General features: G+C 52.1%; 1 protein-coding gene across 3 annotated transcripts in view; it reads right to left on the bottom strand.

The window, feature by feature from the left end:
• cfap65 (cilia and flagella associated protein 65) overlaps window positions 1-16994 on the bottom strand; it is a 217141-nt gene that overhangs the window by 15619 nt on the left and 184528 nt on the right. For all 3 annotated transcript variants that reach the window (XM_085986795.1, XM_085986797.1, XM_085986796.1), the window contains 4 exons: window positions 15879-16031; window positions 14204-14563; window positions 12739-12873; window positions 7478-7549 (listed from right to left, as the gene is read on the bottom strand). In XM_085986795.1, coding sequence (XP_085842921.1) covers window positions 7478-7549; window positions 12739-12873; window positions 14204-14563; window positions 15879-16031 — 720 coding nt within the window. The remainder of the gene's footprint in view (window positions 1-7477; window positions 7550-12738; window positions 12874-14203; window positions 14564-15878; window positions 16032-16994) is intronic.

Here is a 16994-nt window from a genome sequence, read left to right as displayed (position 1 = left end):
TGCGCATAGTTACTCTCGGCCTTGTTCAAGGTGCGTGATGCGAAGGCGATAGGTTTCTCTTCACCCGAAGGCATGATGTGGGATATGACTGCTCCCACACCATATGATGATGCATCACATGCTAGCTGCACGGGTAGCTTTGGGTCGAAGTGTGTCAGGACCTCCGAATTCAGCAATGCTTTCTTTGCTTGGGCGAAAGCTTCGTTGCACAGTTCAGTCCATTTCCATGTTTTGCCTTGACATAGCAACTGATGTAACAGCTTCAGCAATGTTGCTAAGTCTGGAATAAACTTCCCATAGTAGTTAAGTAGCCCCAGAAATGAATGTAACTGGCTCACATTCTGGGGTGCTGGGGCCTCCACGATCGCCTTGACCTTTGGCGGCGCCTTATGCAGACCAGTAGCGTCAATCACATGCCCCAGGTACTCAACTGAAGACTGAAAGAATTCACATTTGTCCTTACGAACTCTGAGTCCGTACTCTTTCAGTCGTTGTAGTGTCGCATCCAAGTTCAGAAGATGATCCTCCTCATTTGTCCCAGTGACAAGGATGTCGTCCAGGTAGCACTGGACTCCTGGCAGTCCACTCAAAATCTGATCCATTGCCCTTTGGAATAGAGCAGGGGCCGACGTAATTCCAAACGGAAGGCGGCAGTACCTGTATAGCCCCTTGTGTGTCACAATTGTCAGCAGCTCCTTTGATTTGTCATCAACATGCATTTGTAGATAAGCCTGGCATAAGTCTATTTTGCTGAACTTTTGCCCTCCGGCCAGGCCCGTAAAAAGATCATCAATGAGGGGGCGGGTACTGTTCCACAGACAGCACCGGGTTAATAGTCACTTTAAAATCCCCGCAGATTCGAACAGATCCATCCTTTTTCAGGACAGGAACAATGGGTGTGGCCCATTTGCTCACGCTCACAGGCTCCAGGACTCCATTCTCGACTAAGGCCTCCAAGTTAGCCTCAACTTTTGGCCTAATTGCATAGGGTACAGGTCGGGCTTTGTGAAACTTCGGCTTGCTGTCAGGTTTAATGTCCAGTCTCACGCTGATCTTTTTCATGCTCCCAAGTTCCCCATTGAAGAGTTCTGCATGTTTGTTTAACACTGCAGTCAGACCTGACTCCCCTTTTGACATCATGCGGACTGCAGGCCAGTCCAGCGTGATTTTCTCCAGCCACGCATGTCCCAGTAGCGATGGGTAATTTCCCTTTACCACATATAGTGGCAGTTTTGCAGTCTGTCCGTTCAATTTAACTGTCACCTCAGTGACGCCTCTCATGGCCACAGGTTCGCCGGTATACGTCTTTAGCACAATGTTTGTTGGCTGAAGGGTAAGATGCTTTAGCATTTTGTTGTAGACAGTGTCTGAAACAAGGGACACAGCCGCGTCTGTGTCCACCTCCATCCGCACTGATTGTCCCTCCACCAGTGGTGACACCCAGTAGCCATTTGAACCACCTGCAACCGTCAGTATATGCACCTCTTCCTCCTCAGAGGTGTCGCTCCCCTCTGTTTTGCTTGTTCCATCATACTGCACTGAATGAACACTCTTTTTCCTCTCTTGTCCAAATACAGACATTTTGCTTCCATGCTTCCCAGCTCTGTCTGTTCTTTTTTTACCTCTACAGGCGCGTTCAATGTGACCCTTTTTGCCACAATTTCGGCATTCCAGCTCCGTACACCAGCAGTCATTAGCGTGATGGCCCGTTTTCCCACAACGGTAACATGTGCCGTTCCGCGCACCTTTAGGCTCAGACGACACCTTGTGAACTCTCCCTGTTGAACTCAACTGGTGAGCCTCCTTTTCCGGCATCTCCATGGAGACATTAACTTCAATGGCCTTTTCAAGAGTAAGGTTGTCCTCAGTAAGGCGGCACTTCAGTGTGGCTGCATTTTGCAGACCACACACAAGTCTGTCTCTAATGGTGTCATTCAGCACCTCCTTGAACTGGCAGTGTTCCGACAACCTTTTTAAAGCAGCAATAAACAACTCTTGATTCCCCCTCCTCTTGATTCCGTTTGTGAAATCTAAATTTCTCAGCAATAACCAGAGGTTTTGGTGAAAAATGTGCTCCAAGAATTTCCACTAGTTGCTTATATGTTTTAGTTCCTGGCTTATCTGGCTGCACGAGGCTGCGAAGTAAATTGAAAGTCTTCGGCCCGATTACACTCAAAAAGGTAGGCACTGTTGAGATACCGCGGCAAACGTGGGAGTCGAGACCAGAGCTAGTAAAACACAACTGCTTTTATTCTACCTCATGGCAAAGAGGATGTGATGAAATATTCCATTCATCACTCATCAGTATTTCTCTGCCTGTGACTGTGGTTGGTTTCAGTTTCATTTCCATTGTATTGTACTGTGTGTAGGGCTCCGCCCATACCTGGCTCCTATGTAAGCTGGCCCAGCCTGCAGCACATCCAGTACGGCAGACCTCTGGATGGAAGATACATTCTCCTCTGTGTGTTACCTTCTAAGTCAATAAAAGCCTTGTTTTGTTTTGCTAACATCGAGTCTCGGATTTATTGAGGCACATCAGAGGAACTGGAAAAGCCCGCGCATCCCACTTAAATACTCCCCAGACAGGAAGTGCTCCCGGCAGCCTGTCCCTGCGGGAAACAAGTTGCTGGAGGAAAGGGTCCCCGGCTGGGGGCGTCTGCTTAAACTGTCCGTGTCGCCGTGAGCGGATTATGTCCAGTGGTGGCGTGTCGCCACAGAGCTCCCCCCAGAATCCGCTTAGGAGGAGTGGACGAGTCGTGACGGTGGTCTGATGGTTCTGCCGCAGCGGCTCTGAGTGGTCGCCGGTCTAGTTGGTGAGGCCGGACGGTTCGCCGCCGGCTGTGCTGGTTTGCTGGCGGGACGGCCTCTAGTTGGAGGCCGGGCCACGGGGACCTGTTCCCCTGGTTCTGTGTGTGCTGGTTTGAGCCGGTCGATGGAGACTGTGTCGACCCTGTCGCCGAGTCGCAGCTTGAAGACCTTGTCCCCGGTTTGTAGTACCTCGTACGGTCTGTCGTACGGGGGTCACAGGGGCCCGCGGTGCGCGTCGTGTCGCACGAAGACGAAGCGCGCCTGCTGTAAATTTGGCGGGACGTGAGGTGCGAGTTCGCCGTGTCGGTTGACCGGAAGTGGGGCGAACTGCTGAGCGGAAGAGAAAGAGTTGAGCCGCTGCTGTTCGGCCGACCAAGGCGTGGTAGCCTCCGGAAGGAATTCGCCTGGGACGCGCAGCGGTTGTCCGTAGACTAACTCCGCTGCCGAGGACTGGAGATCTTCCTTGACCGCGGTGCATAGGCCTAGTAGCACCCACGGTAGGCGGTCAGTCCAGGTACTGTCCTGCAGGCCGGCGCGGAGTGAGGCCTTGAGTGACCTGTGGAAGCGTTCACAAAGCCCGTTGGCCTGCGGGTGGTACGCCGTGGTTTGGTGGAGCGTCACCCCGAGGTTGCGTGCTGTGGCCGTCCAGAGTTCGGAGGTGAACTGGGCGCCTCTGTCGGAGGTTATGTCGGCCGGTACGCCAAACCTCGCAACCCAGGCGTTAACGAACGCCCTAGCGATGTCGGCTGTGGTGGTGGAGGTCAGCGGCACTGCCTCAGGCCAGCGTGTGTAGCGGTCGTCCATCGTGAGGAGATAAGTTTGGCCTTGCGATGGCGGCAGAGGACCGACGATGTCGACGTGTACGTGGTCGAAGCGGCGGCTGGGTACCTCGAAGTCTCCCAGGGGTGCTTTTGTGTGCAGCTGTACCTTAGCCCGTTGGCAGGCGAGGCAGGAGGTGGCCCAAGTCCGGACATCTCTGCTGAGGCCGCGCCAGACGAAGCGCTGGGAGAGGAGTTTGACGGATGCGCGGGAACCCGGGTGGGAGAGCCCGTGTTGCGCGTCGAAGATGCGGCGGCGCCAGGTTGCAGGGACGACCGGCCTGGGCCGAGTGAGACGTCGCAAGTGACTGCCGTGGCTTCGGGCCCGTGCGCGACCTTGGCTAGGCGTAGCCCTGGCAGGCTGGTAGCCACCGAGAGGAGGTCTGGGTCCGTGAGCTGGGCCGCTGCTAGTTGCGCGTAGTCGACCGCGAGGTGATTCGCGCAGATGGCGGGATGGGAAAGGCAGTCGGCGACAACGTTGTCTCTACCGGAGACGTGCTGGATGTCCATAGTAAACTCGGACACGGCCGCGAGCTGGCGTTGCTGCCTAGCGGACCAGGGTTCGGTGTGCTTGGCCATCGCGTATGTGAGCGGCTTGTGGTCCACGTACGCGGTGAAGGGGCGGCCTTCCAGGAGGAACCTGAAATGGCGGACCGACAGGTGGAGCGCGAGAAGCTTGCGGTCGAAAGTGGAGTATTTGACCTCCGGGGGGCGCAGTTGGCGGCTGTAGAAGGCAAGTGGCTGCCACGCGCCATTGACCCACTGCTCGAACATGGCGCCGACCGCGTGGTCGGAGGCGTCGGTGGTGAGCGCGACCCGGGCATCGGCCCTCGGGTGCGCGAGCAGGGTGGCGTCGGCGAGCGCGTTTTTGGTGGCGTCGAAGGCGGCTGGCGTGTCAGTGGTCCAGGCTACGTCCATCTTGCCGGATTTACCTCGGAGGGAGTCGTATAGGGGCTTCATGAGGGCTGCAGCTCTGGGGATGAACCTGTTGTAGAAGTTCACCCTCCCGAGGAACTCCTGGAGGCCCTTGATGGTTGTGGGGTGGGGGAATTGCTGGACGGCCTGCACCTTGTTGGGCAGGGGGACGGCCCCAGCAGGGGTGATGTGGTGACCGAGAAAATCGATCTCTGTTAGGCCGAATTGGCACTTCGCCGGGCTGAGGATGAGCCCGTGTTGGGCTAGGCGCCCGAACAGGGTGCGAAGGTGTTCGAGGTGTTCCTGTTTGGAGGAGCTGGCCGCGAGAATGTCGTCTAGATAGACGAATAGGAAGTTCAGCTCACGGAGGACTGAGTCCATAAGGCGCTGGAAAGCCTGGGCTGCATTCTTGAGGCCGAAGGGCATCCTCAGGAACTCGAACAGGCCGAATGGGGTGATGACGGCTGTTTTGGGGATGTCCGCGGGGTGTACGGGGACTTGGTGGTAACCGCGCACCAGGTCGATCTTGGAAAAGACGGTTCGTCCGGCCAGTCGGGCCGAGAAGTCCTGGATGTGTGGCACCGGGTATCGGTCGGGGGTGGTGGCGTCGTTGAGACGGCGGTAGTCCCCGCAAGGGCGCCAGCCTCCGCCGGGCTTGGGGGCGATGTGGAGGGGCGAGGCCCAAGGGCTGCTGGAGCGGCAGATGATGCCGAGTTGGTCCATGGTGGTGAACTCGGCCCGCGCGATTTCCAGCTTGGCCGGGTTGAGTCTGCGGGCGTGGGCAGAAACTGGGGGGCCGGTGGTGGGGATATAGTGCTCCACACCGTGTTTGGCGGCTTTGGCCGAAAAGGTCGGGTTAGTGAGGGCGGGAAACTCGGCTAGGAGTGCCGAGTAGTCGTCCGTGGCTCTGGCGAGGCAGTAGGTCGTCAGGCCGGCTGAACGGGCCGGGGTGAATGCGCCGGGGATGGGGGCCATAGTGTTGATGTCGACGAGGCGGTGCCTCGGAATGTCGACAAGGAGGCCGTGGGCGCGTAGGAAGTCGGCGCCGATGAGTGGGCAGAGGACCCTGGCTGTGAGGAACTCCCAGCGGTAGCAGCGGCCCGCGAGGTCGAGCGTGACGATGCGGGTGCCATATGTGCGGATGTCAGAGCCATTGGCTGCGGCCAGCGTGATACCCCGTGTGTCGTGTTGGATTTCGAGGGCGGAGGCGGGGGTGATGCTGTGCTGGGCCCCTGTGTCGCACAGAAATCGGCGGTTGGTTCTGTCGTCGGTGACGTACAGTAGAGGCCCCTTTTGCCCCGCGGCCATCGCGGGGGCCGGTGCGGGGGGGGGGTGGGGGTTTGAAGGTACACGGTGGCGTGCAGCATTGGGCCCTAGTGCCAAAACGGGTGTGGTAGTAGCAGTGACCCGGAGTGGTAGGGCGGTCGGGCCTAGTGGGCCGGGAAGACCGCGTGGTCATTGCCGTGAGGTCGGGCGCGACGTCGCGAGCGGACTGTGCCGAGAGCAGCCAGTCGGCCTTTTCGGCTATGTCATTCAGGTCCGTGGAGCCAGACTCCACAATGAGCGGGCGGATGCTGGCGGGGAGCTGCCGAATGAAAAGCGTGCGAAAGAGGGCGCCGGTGTTTTTGTCGTCCGAGAGGGACAGCATGTGGGAAAGCAGATCCGAGGGTGAAGCGTCACCAAGGCCGGGGAGGTCAAGGAGTTGGCAGTTGCGCTGGTAAGAGGACGTTTGAAATTTTTTAAGGAGCGCAGCCTTCAGATGTTTGTACTTGCCTTCCGGTGGTGGATCCTGCAGCGCTGCCCAAACCTTGGGGACTGTGGCGTAGGTGAGAGAGGAGACGAGGTAGTCGTACTTTGTGGCGTCGACTGTAATGTGTTTCAGCCGGAATCTGGACTCGGCTTGAACAAACCAGGCTTCGGCCAGGTTCTCCCAAAAGTCCGGTAGTTTAACCGTGGCTGCGTTTGTATCCGCCATGCTAGCTTAGGATTCGTCCTGAGCGTCGGGGTCACCAGTGTTGAGATACCGCGGCAAACGTGGGAGTTGAGACCAGAGCTAGTAAAACACAACTGCTTTTATTCTACCTCATGGCAACGAGGAACTGGAAAAGCCCGCGCATCCACTTAAATACTTCCCAGACAGGAAGTGCTCCCGGCAGCCTGTCCCTGCGGGAAACAAGTTGCTGGAGGAAAGGGCCCCCGGCTGGGGGCGTCTGCTTAAACTGTCCGTGCCGCCGTGAGCGGATTCTGTCCAGTGGTGGCGTGTTGCCACAGCACGACCTTTTCATTTGCCACCGCATTCGCCAATACAAAATAGTCAAAACGTTCCGTATATGCGCTCCATTGCTCCACATTTTCATCAAAATCACCGATGTTTCCTAATATAGTAGCCATCTCACGTTTCAAATTAAATTTTCTGTTTACTCACTGCACCCGTATCGTACGCAGATTCATCCGCTCCTCGTTGCCACTTGTTGTGTCGGTACCTTTCTACCTAGACACAATTTAGGACTCAGAACTCAGAGGTTCAAACATGAAGTGCTTTATTGGAAGGAAAGGACGTTCTGGCAAGTTCCGAACAAAGAGAGCTAAACTTAACCGAGAGAATACCCAACCATTTATCTCCTGTGACAGCGCCACCACAGGTGGGTGGAGAACACACAATAGAACACACAATACATAACAGCAATAACAACCCTGCTATGCAAGAACCAAATGCTACACCATTCCCAGCAACATTGTACGGTTGATGCCCGAGACCTGTGGGATTAGAGTGGATAGCTCCAATTGAAGAGCTAGCGCCAGCACATGCATGATGGGCCAAATGACCTCCTCCTTCTGCGCTACAATTTCTGCGATTCGATGGAATATCGTTTGCACAAATAACATACATCTTGTGAAAGTTATAAATAAGCTACTTGCGAAGTAACGTCACTTACCTGGGAAAGTCGTGGTCCAATTCTTCCTTACTCAGTGAAATGTCTTGGATACTAATAGGCTCCATTGTACTTCTAAATTCAGAGAAAGCTAGAGATTACTGTCAGATATCACTCATAAAATATCAGATTATTCCTCAAATAGTCTATTATACCACTAAGATGCGGAGCCCAAGTCTGACTTGGGTTTGATCCCCGGTCTATAATCAGATCTACCCGGAGAACTCCAATGGACCTCAGTGATGGGAAATTCTGGGAGATGGGGGGATTTGGGGGAGCGATGAGGCGAGGCATTGAAGGAGAGGCCACCACTGGTGGAGTAAAGGAGTTTCCTACAGACACTCGATTTTAACTCCCGTGTGGGAGTGCGGTAAAGCCTGGGATGAGAGGCTTGTCCTATGAGGAGAGATTGAGTAGATTGGGCCTATACTCTCTGGAGTTTAGAAGAATGCGAGGTGATCTCATTGAAACATACTGAGGGGGATTGACAGGGTAGATGCTGAGAGGTTGTTTCCCTCTGGCTGGAGAGTCTAGAACTAGGGGTCACAGTCTCAGGATAAGGGGTCGGCCATTTAAGACTGAGATGAGGAGAAATTTCTTCACTCAGAGGGTTGTGAATCTTTGGGATTCTCTACCCCAGAGGGCTGTGGATGTTGAGTCAATGAGTATATTCAAGGCTGAGATCGATAGATTTTTGGACTCTAGGGGAATCAAGAGATATGGGGATCGGGCGGGAAAGTGGAGTTGAGGTCGAAGATCAGCCATGATTTTATTGAATGGCAGAGTAGGCTCGAGGGGCCGTATGGCCTACTCCTGCTCCTAATTCTTATGTTCTTATGTTCTTAAAGCGAGCAGCACGCTTCGTCTTGGGAACGGCAGTAGGTGGGCTCAGGCGGTTTTACCAGCCGGGCCTCGATAGCGTTCCGATGTCCCAACCAAAAGGCTTCAGGGAGTTGACGGGGAAGCAGCTGCCAAGCCATAAAAAAATCAGGCAGTGAGAGGCCGCTGCCAGGGACCCAGGGGAACGCTCCCCAGCACAGGGTTAAGTGCCCTGGGGTAGGGAGTGAGGGAAGCTCTGGGACAGGGGAAGTTCAAGGTATTCCCTTGTAGGGTCCCAAGGAGTACTCCTGCTCACCTTACTAGGGTTCATCTGGCCCAGACTGCTGTTCCCTGGCAGCTTTTGCCACCACTGCTGTCCACCGCTCAGGCCTCAGGTTAAAATAGCAGATTGGGCCCAGATGATGTCACGAAAGTCCGATCTCGTTATTTAACGAGGACTCCGCTGGCTTTCTGCAGGCGGCCAGATTGGGGTGGGAAAGGAGTGGGTAATTCCGCCCCCTCCCTGACCCTTGCTCCTTTCTAACTGTTTCCCGCCAGGCGGAGGGGAGTCTAAATCGACCCTTGCGTGTCTTAGCTACTGCACCAAAGGTACTGCAGGGCTGTACCTCGGGGAAGGGTCCACACCATCTTCAGGGGAGGAGGGGGAGAAAATTGGGATAAATCTTTTTAAAAAATCAGATTATTTGTTGTGCTTAACATGGAAATTGACACTAACTACTGTATTTGCTAATGAAATATATGTTATGTTATGTTCTAGACTTCTAATGACATCATGTTGAGGTAGATCCCCATTTACAGCTCTACTTTCACACTATTCCGAAAAACCCTTTCATTTCAGTTACAGTATGGTACACACTTCAATACCGTACTTACAGGAGACATAGCAGCAAAGCAACTGAGGGTGGAATTTTGCCGGCAGTCAGAGGGCAAGTTCGGAGGCGAGTTAGCAAAGACTGACAGCGGGTAGGGAATCCGCTGTCAACCCGCCTCCACGTGAGTCTCCCAGGTGTCGGGTCTGTCGGCGCTGAACAGACCCGACACCAAGCGGCAGGGGAGGCAATTCACATCATTAAATGGGTTGTTAACATCCAAATAACTCTTATTTTAAGCCTACATTTCAATTTTATTTGCTCTCCCACAGGTTACTCGCTGCTCGGGGAATACGTCAGCTCAGCATGTCGTGAGGGGATTCAGCACTGAATTATCTCATGACCTGACAGCTGCCAAAGTTGTATAAAAGATCCCATGTTACAGCTGTTCACTTTCAAAGCTCAGAAACTGTTGGTTACTGCATTTGGAGGACATATTGAGCTTTCTGCAGCTTGCAAGTGTTTGGCGCCAACTCTCTATCCAGTGTCACCTCATTGGAACAACCTCTCTCACCACTGACAGATCGCTTCTGTCATCTCAACTTCACCTGCCATCTATTCCATCAGCATCAATGCGCTTGAAATAATCTCACCTTGGTCCTCAGAATCCCACCAAGATCAGCCCCAACACCAGCATCACCGGGCACACCAGCAGCAACAACAACAACACCAACCTTCTCTGCAATCAACTGATGCTGCACAGGACACAGGGCATCAGCATCCGACCACATTGCTGCCCGGGATGCCAGGGATGGCCGCACCATGACATCCCGTACCACCACCGCCCCCCACCCCCGCTAGTCTGTGTCTGTGTTTATGCTCCACATGAGTCTCCTCCCACTCTACTTCATCTCACCCACTCAGCATATCCTTCTGTTATTTTCTCCCTCATAGCTTCCCCTTAAATGCCTCAACTACTCCATGTGCTAGTGAGTTCCACATTCTCACCAATCTCTGCGTAAAGAGGTTTCCCCTTAATTCCTTATTGGATTTATCAGTGACTTTTTATAGCCCCTAGTTTTGGACTCCCTCATACAAACATCTTCTCTACATCTACCCTATTGAACCCTGTCATTATTTAAAAAAAACTCCATCAGGTCACCCTTCAGCTTTCTCTTCTCTAGAGTGCTCGCCAAAGCTGCTTCTTCAGCACCTCCCAAACATCTCTCTACCTACCTGTATCTCAGTCCTGTTCCCTCTCTACCTACCTGAATCTCAGTCCTGTTCCCTCTCTACCTACCTGTATCTCAGTCCTGTTCCCTCTCTACCTACCTGAATCTCAGCCCTGTTCCCTCTCTACCTACCTGAATCTCAGTCCTGTTCTCTCTCTACCTACCTGTATCTCAGCCCTGTTCCCTCTCTACCTACCTGTATCTCAGTCCTGTTCCCTCTCTACCTACCTGAATCTCAGCCCTGTTCCCTCTCTACCTACCTGTATCTCAGTCATGTTCCCTCTCTACCTATCTGTATCTCAGTCCTGTTCTCTCTCTACCTACCTGTATCTCAGTCCTGTTCCCTCTCTACCTACCTGTATCTCAGCCCTGTTCTCTCTCTACCTACCTGTATCTCAGTCCTGTTCCCTCTCGACCTACCTGTATCTCAGTCCTGTTACCTCTCTACCTACCTGTATCTCAGCACTGTTCCCTCTCTACCTACCTGTATCTCAGTCCTGTTCCCTCTCTACCTACCTGTATCTCAGCCCTGTTCTCTCTCTACCTACCTGTATCTCAGTCCTGTTCCCTCTCGACCTACCTGTATCTCAGTCCTGTTACCTCTCTACCTACCTGTATCTCAGCACTGTTCCCTCTCTACCTACCTGTATCTCAGTCCTGTTCCCTCTCTACCTACCTGTATCTCAGCCCTGTTCTCTCTCTACCTACCTGTATCTCAGTCCTGTTCTCTCTCTACCTACCTGTATCTCAGTCCTGTTGTCTCTCTACCTACCTGTATCTCAGCCCTGTTCCCTCTCTACCTACCTGTATCTCAGTCCTGTTCCCTCTCTACCTACCTGTATCTCAGTCCTGTTCCCTCTCTACCTACCTGTATCTTAGCCCTGTTCCCTCTCGACCTACCTGTATCTCAGCCCTGTTCCCTCTCTACCTACCTGTATCTCAGCCCTGTTCTCTCTCTACCTACCTGTATCTCAGCCCTGTTCCCTCTCTACCTACCTGTATCTCAGTCCTGTTCCCTCTCTACCTACCTGAATCTCAGTCCTGTTCCCTCTCGACCTACCTGTATCTCAGCCCTGTTCTCTCTCTACCTACCTGTATCTCAGTCCTGTTCCCTCTCGACCTACCTGTATCTCAGTCCTGTTCCCTCTCTACCTACCTGTATCTCAGTCCTGTTCCCTCTCTACCTACCTGTATCTCAGCCCTGTTCCCTCTCGACCTACCTGTATCTCAGCCCTGTTCCCTCTCTACCTACCTGTATCTCAGCCCTGTTCCCTCTCTACCTACCTGTATCTCAGCCCTGTTCTCTCTCGACCTACCTGTATCTCAGCCCTGTTCTCTCTCTACCTACCTGTATCTCAGTCCTGTTCCCTCTCTACCTACCTGTATCTCAGTCCTGTTTTCTCTCTCTTCCTACCTGCGTCTCAGCCCTAGTCTCATGCCATATAGCTCCATGGCAGTTCTTAAGTTTTGTAAAATACCTATGTTACAATCTTTTACAGTCTCCACCACTGTTCACAAGTTATGAGGCTTCACTGCTCGCGAATAGCAGATTTCTGCCCTCACATCTGTACTTACAGATGGAGTCTCATATCAGCTGTCAGTTTCTGAAACTCTGAATGTTGTTAGTTGTTGTGTCGCTCAGCATGAGGATGCAACTGAATTAATGTTGGTAAATTCAGAGTGCTTCAGGCATTGCATAGTTCCAATTATGCTTGTGTTACATAGAATTACATATAATATACAGCACAGAAACAGGCCATTCGGCCCAACCAGTCCATGCCGGCATTTATGCGCCACTCGAGGCACCTCCCATCCTTCCTCTTTTAACTCTATCAGCGTAACCCTCTATTCCTTTCTTCCTCATGTGCTTATCTAGCTTCCCCCTTAAATGCATCTCTGCTATTCACCTCAACCACTCCCTGTGGTAGCGAGTTCCACATTCTCACCACTCTCTGGGTAAAGAAGTTTCTCCTGAATTTCTTACTGGATTTATTAGTGACTATCTTCTATTTATGGTCCCTAGTTAAAGACTGCCCCATACAAACATCTTCTCTATGTCTATCCTATCGAACACTGTTAAACTTTTAAAAGACCCCTATCAGGTCACCCCTCTTCCTTCTCTTTCCGAGAGTACTTGCCAAAGTTTCTTCGACAGCACCTCCCAAACAAACGACCTCCACCACCTAGGGTACCATGCCATGCATTTACCAAAGGAACCATCAGGGGAACTCAATGAGCAAGGGCTTTTGTCAACGGTGTGCTGGTGAAATGCGACAAATGCGCAACATGGACACAACGAAGGCTCGTGGGGCGAGCAGTTGCGCTCGCGGCAAGCAATATCTCCACGGCTACATTCACCCCCTGACCTTTTGCTGTTCTTTACCTGGGTGTCGTAGGAGGCAGGGCGATCACCCTGGGCCGGGCTGTCAGGACCACCTCCCCCCGGCTGGCTTCAATCAGTATGTTCTGCAGCGTGTTCTCTAGAATCGACTCCAAGAGGTCGCAGAACTCTGGATGTCTGGAAACAGATGGGGGTTGAGGGGAAAGAATTTACCTAATGCCCCAGTCGAGTATGCAAACAAATTCTACCAGCTGCTACTAATAAGATTCCAGCGAGAATGACTACATAAATCAGAAAGGCACGGCGCATCGGTCAGTATCTGAAAGAGAATGTTAGGTTAATCTTTTGTGAAAGTACACAATGTTTAAGCCCGTCCACCATCTTAAACATCCACTCCCTCTACCACCGGTGCACCGTGGCTGCAGTGTGTACTATCCATAGGATGCACTGCTGCAACTCGCCATGGCTTCTGTGACAGCACCTCCCAAACCTGCAACCTCCACAAGTTAGAAGGACAAGGGCAGCAGGCTCAAGGGAACATCATCACCTCCCAAGTTCCCCTTTTAAGTCGCACACCATCGCCTCTACATGTTGTTTTCTTGTGTCAGTCAGTCCTGTACAACAACAATTGCATTTATATAGCACCTTTAACATAGTAAAACGTCCCAAGGTGCTTCACAGAAGCGTTATCAAACAAAGTTTGACACTGAGCCACATAAGGAGATTTTCGGACAAGTGACCAAAAGTTTGGTCAAAGAGGTAGGTTTTAAAGAGCGTCTTAAAGGAGGCGAGAGAGAGGTGCAGAGGCGGAGTGATTTAGGGAGGGAATTCCAGAGCTTAGGGCTTAGGCAGCTGAAGGCACGGCCGCCAATGGTGGAGCAATGAAAATCGGGGATGCGCAAGTGGCCAGAATTGGTGGAACGCAGAGTTCATGAAGGGTTGAAAGAAGAAAGAAATACTTGCATTTATATAGCGCCTTTCATGACCTCATGGCGTCCCCAAAGCGCTTTACAACCAATGAAGTACTTTTGAAGTGTAGCGACTGTTGTAATGTAGGAAACATGGCAGCTAATTTGCGCACAGCAAGCTCCCACAACAACAATGTGATAATGACCAGATAATCTGTTTTTTAGTGATGTTGATTGAGGGATAAATACTGGCCACGACACCGGGGAGAACTCCCGTGCTCTTCTACGAAATAGTGCCACAGTATCTTTTACGTCCACCTGAGAGAGCAGATTTAACATCTGGTTCAGTTTAACATCTCATCCGAACGACGGCACCTCTGTACTGCGCTGGAGTGTCAGCCTAGATTTTTGTGCTCGAGTCTGTGGAAATGGGACGACTTGAACGCACAACCTTCTGACTCAGAGGAGAGAGTGCTACCAACTGAGGCACGGCTGACACGGTTGTAGGGCTAGAGGAGGTAGGGCTACAGAGATGGGGAAGGGCTTTCCAGTAAACATGAAGCATTTTATCCAAAACTTTCTTTGCAGTGATTGCTCACGTTTTCAGGCGCTGCCTCCGTGTGAGCTGTTCTTCCATGCGGATCGCATTTAGTGACTCTTGCCTTTCCTCTGCCAGCCATTCTTCATTCATTTCAGTACCGACCAAGTCTGAGCTCTGGTCAATGTCGGCGCTCTCTGGTACAGTCGAGCTCGCCTCTCCTTCGGCTGCTATCGGTTGGGCATTGTCTGGTTCCAGTGGCTGACTAGCGCCTGAGCTCAATGCCTTAACATCCACGATCTTGTTGCTCTTCAGAGCCAGCTCTTCGCCTTCCTCGCTCCAGAACTGTGCGTAATAAGGGATGGGCTCGGCAATCTCGGCAACCAGTACACGCTGAAAGTGGATGTCTTCCTGCAGGCACCTTGGATAAAACAAAAGACAAAAGAGCCAACAGGTTTTATTTAGCCCTTGAACGTGCTGTGAAATATATAAACCGTAATAAACTGGTGCTTCACTGGTCGATGTTTTGAGTCTCGAGATTTATTGACCCAGACTTTTGTTGGGCAAAATAAAGGTGAGTTTAATGGCGCTCACCATTATTAATGTGTAAATCATCCAGCAACTTGTGGCAAGGAAGAGATTCACTGTAAGTTACGAATCGGCAGAAGTTGCTGGACGATTTGCGCCGCTCCAAAATCTAAGCCAATGGCCCCGATATTTACTGGGATTGGTTTTGTGAGCGGAGCGGGGCGGGGTGGGGTGGGAGGAGTTTTGGTCAGGAACCCCGGACGTCCTGGAGTTTTGACTCCACAGCGTGTGTCATGAATCTTGCCATTCATGTAGAAATGACTCATGGGATAACACTGGGCGGCCAGCTGGTGGCGCCGTCCAAGGAGTATAAATACTCGGGCGTGGGCCCAGCTTGCTCAGGACGTTTTTGTAACCAGGAACTAGTGATGTAACTAGAATCTCATGGTTGTGAAACAGTTGATTAAAGCCTTGTTTTATACTCAGACCAAGTGCTCAGTAGTTTTCTTACGTCAGCGGGTGTCTTTTCTTTTCAAGCAGGTACCTTGCCCGGAAGCCAGCCTGATTAACAGGCATGGCTCCCTGTCGGGTGGGGAACGCTCCGGAGGAGGCCACAGGCCAGGAGCAGGTAAGGAGCCTGCAGCTGAGTTAGTGGGAGCGTGGGTCCGGATCTTGGGAGGGTGGGGGCGTGGTCGCGGCCACGGCCAATGTCTGATCACGGGGGCTAGGGGTCCGATCACGGGGGGATTCTTTGCATGGGGTGGTGGGGGGGGGGGGGGGGGGAAGTCCGATCCCTGAGGCAGGGGGATCCGATGGCGGGTAGGTAAGCTTGGTGGGCTGGGAGGATAAATGTGAGGTTATCCACTTTGGGGGCAAAAACAGGAAGGCAGATTATTATCTGAATGGCAATAGATTGGGAAAAGGGGAAGTGCAACGAGACCTGGGTGTCCTTGAGCACCAGTTGCTGAAGGTAAGCATGCAGGTGCAGCAGGCGGTTAAGAAGGCAAATGGTATGTTGGCCTTCGTAGCGAGAGGGTTTGTTTGGGGACTGAACGGAGGTGTTCTGCAAAGCTGCAAATTGTTGTAAGGAATAAGCGGGTAGGGAGGAAAGGGACCGAATGGCCTCCTTCTGTGCCGGATGACTGTATGGTTCGGTGAACTGGAAACTCGGCCCCAAAGCCTAAGTGATAAAAACCATTCACAATTACCTCAGAAGTGTTGTAAAGATGTCGGTTACAAGCTTCCTGTCTTCTTTTGAGGCAGATCTGAGTGAATCTGTATGAATGTTCTCCCACTTGCCCCAAACTCTCCCACTGCTTCCAGGTTGTGAGATAACCGAGAGCGGTTCTGAGATCAGGTTTCTGCCAATCAAAAATGCAGTGAAACGTCACCGTTATTACTGGAAAAATGCAATCTGCCTTGTACAGTTGGACGTATTCCGGTAGATCTCATCGCATGACCTTGTGTTTCCAACCGCCCCGCCCCCTCCCGACATGTCCATCCTAACGATGCACCATCATCCCCACAGCCAATTGGAAAGCGAACCGACTCTTCATTACCCAATTGGATGATTCTTGACTGTCAATCAAACAGCCTTGTTTCCCATCTCCGAAATACATATTTTTTTAATGCCCCAATGATTTTTCTCCCAGGTTTTGCTCGCAGCAGTGTGCGGGAGATTAATCTGGAGAATCCAGGGCAATCCGGGAATGTTTGGCGACCCTACTGCAGCCCTAATTCGGACCTGTGCTTCTAGAGAGCGAGGCTTTCCTTTGGGGGGCATTGATTTTACCCTTACGGCTGAGCGTGACACGATGAAGGAGTGGAGTCAACACAAGCATAATTGGGACTACACAATTCCTGAAGCAACCGGGATTCACTAACATTAAAGGAGCTGCACCCTCATGCTGCGTGACTCAACAGCCCTGATACTGTCAGCAACATTCAGATTTTCAGAAATCAATGTAAGGCTGAAATTCGTTATTCGCGAACACAGGATCGGGGTAGTGGAGCCTCGCAACCTTTTGCCTCGTGGATAAACAGTGATGGAAACTCTAAAAGAGCAGGATTGTAACATAGCTATTTTAGAAAACCTAAGAACTGCCATGGAGCTATATGGCATGAGACCAGGGCTGAGACACGGGTAGGTCGAGAGAGAAAACAGGACTGAGATACAGGAAGGTAGAGAGAGAACTAGACTGAGATACAGGTCGGTCGAGAGAGAGCTAGACTGAGATACAGGTAGGTAGAGAGGGAACAGGACTGAGATACAGGTAGGTCGAGAGAGAACAGGACTGAGATACAGGTAGATAGAGAGAGAAAAC

This window comes from Somniosus microcephalus, chromosome 4 (assembly GCF_052327205.1).
Source record: "Somniosus microcephalus isolate GS21.2 chromosome 4, FLI_Smic_1.0, whole genome shotgun sequence".
Classification (NCBI taxonomy): Eukaryota; Metazoa; Chordata; class Chondrichthyes; order Squaliformes; family Somniosidae; genus Somniosus; species Somniosus microcephalus.
Note: the sequence above shows the minus strand (reverse complement) of the source record. Positions and strands in the feature narration are given on the sequence as shown.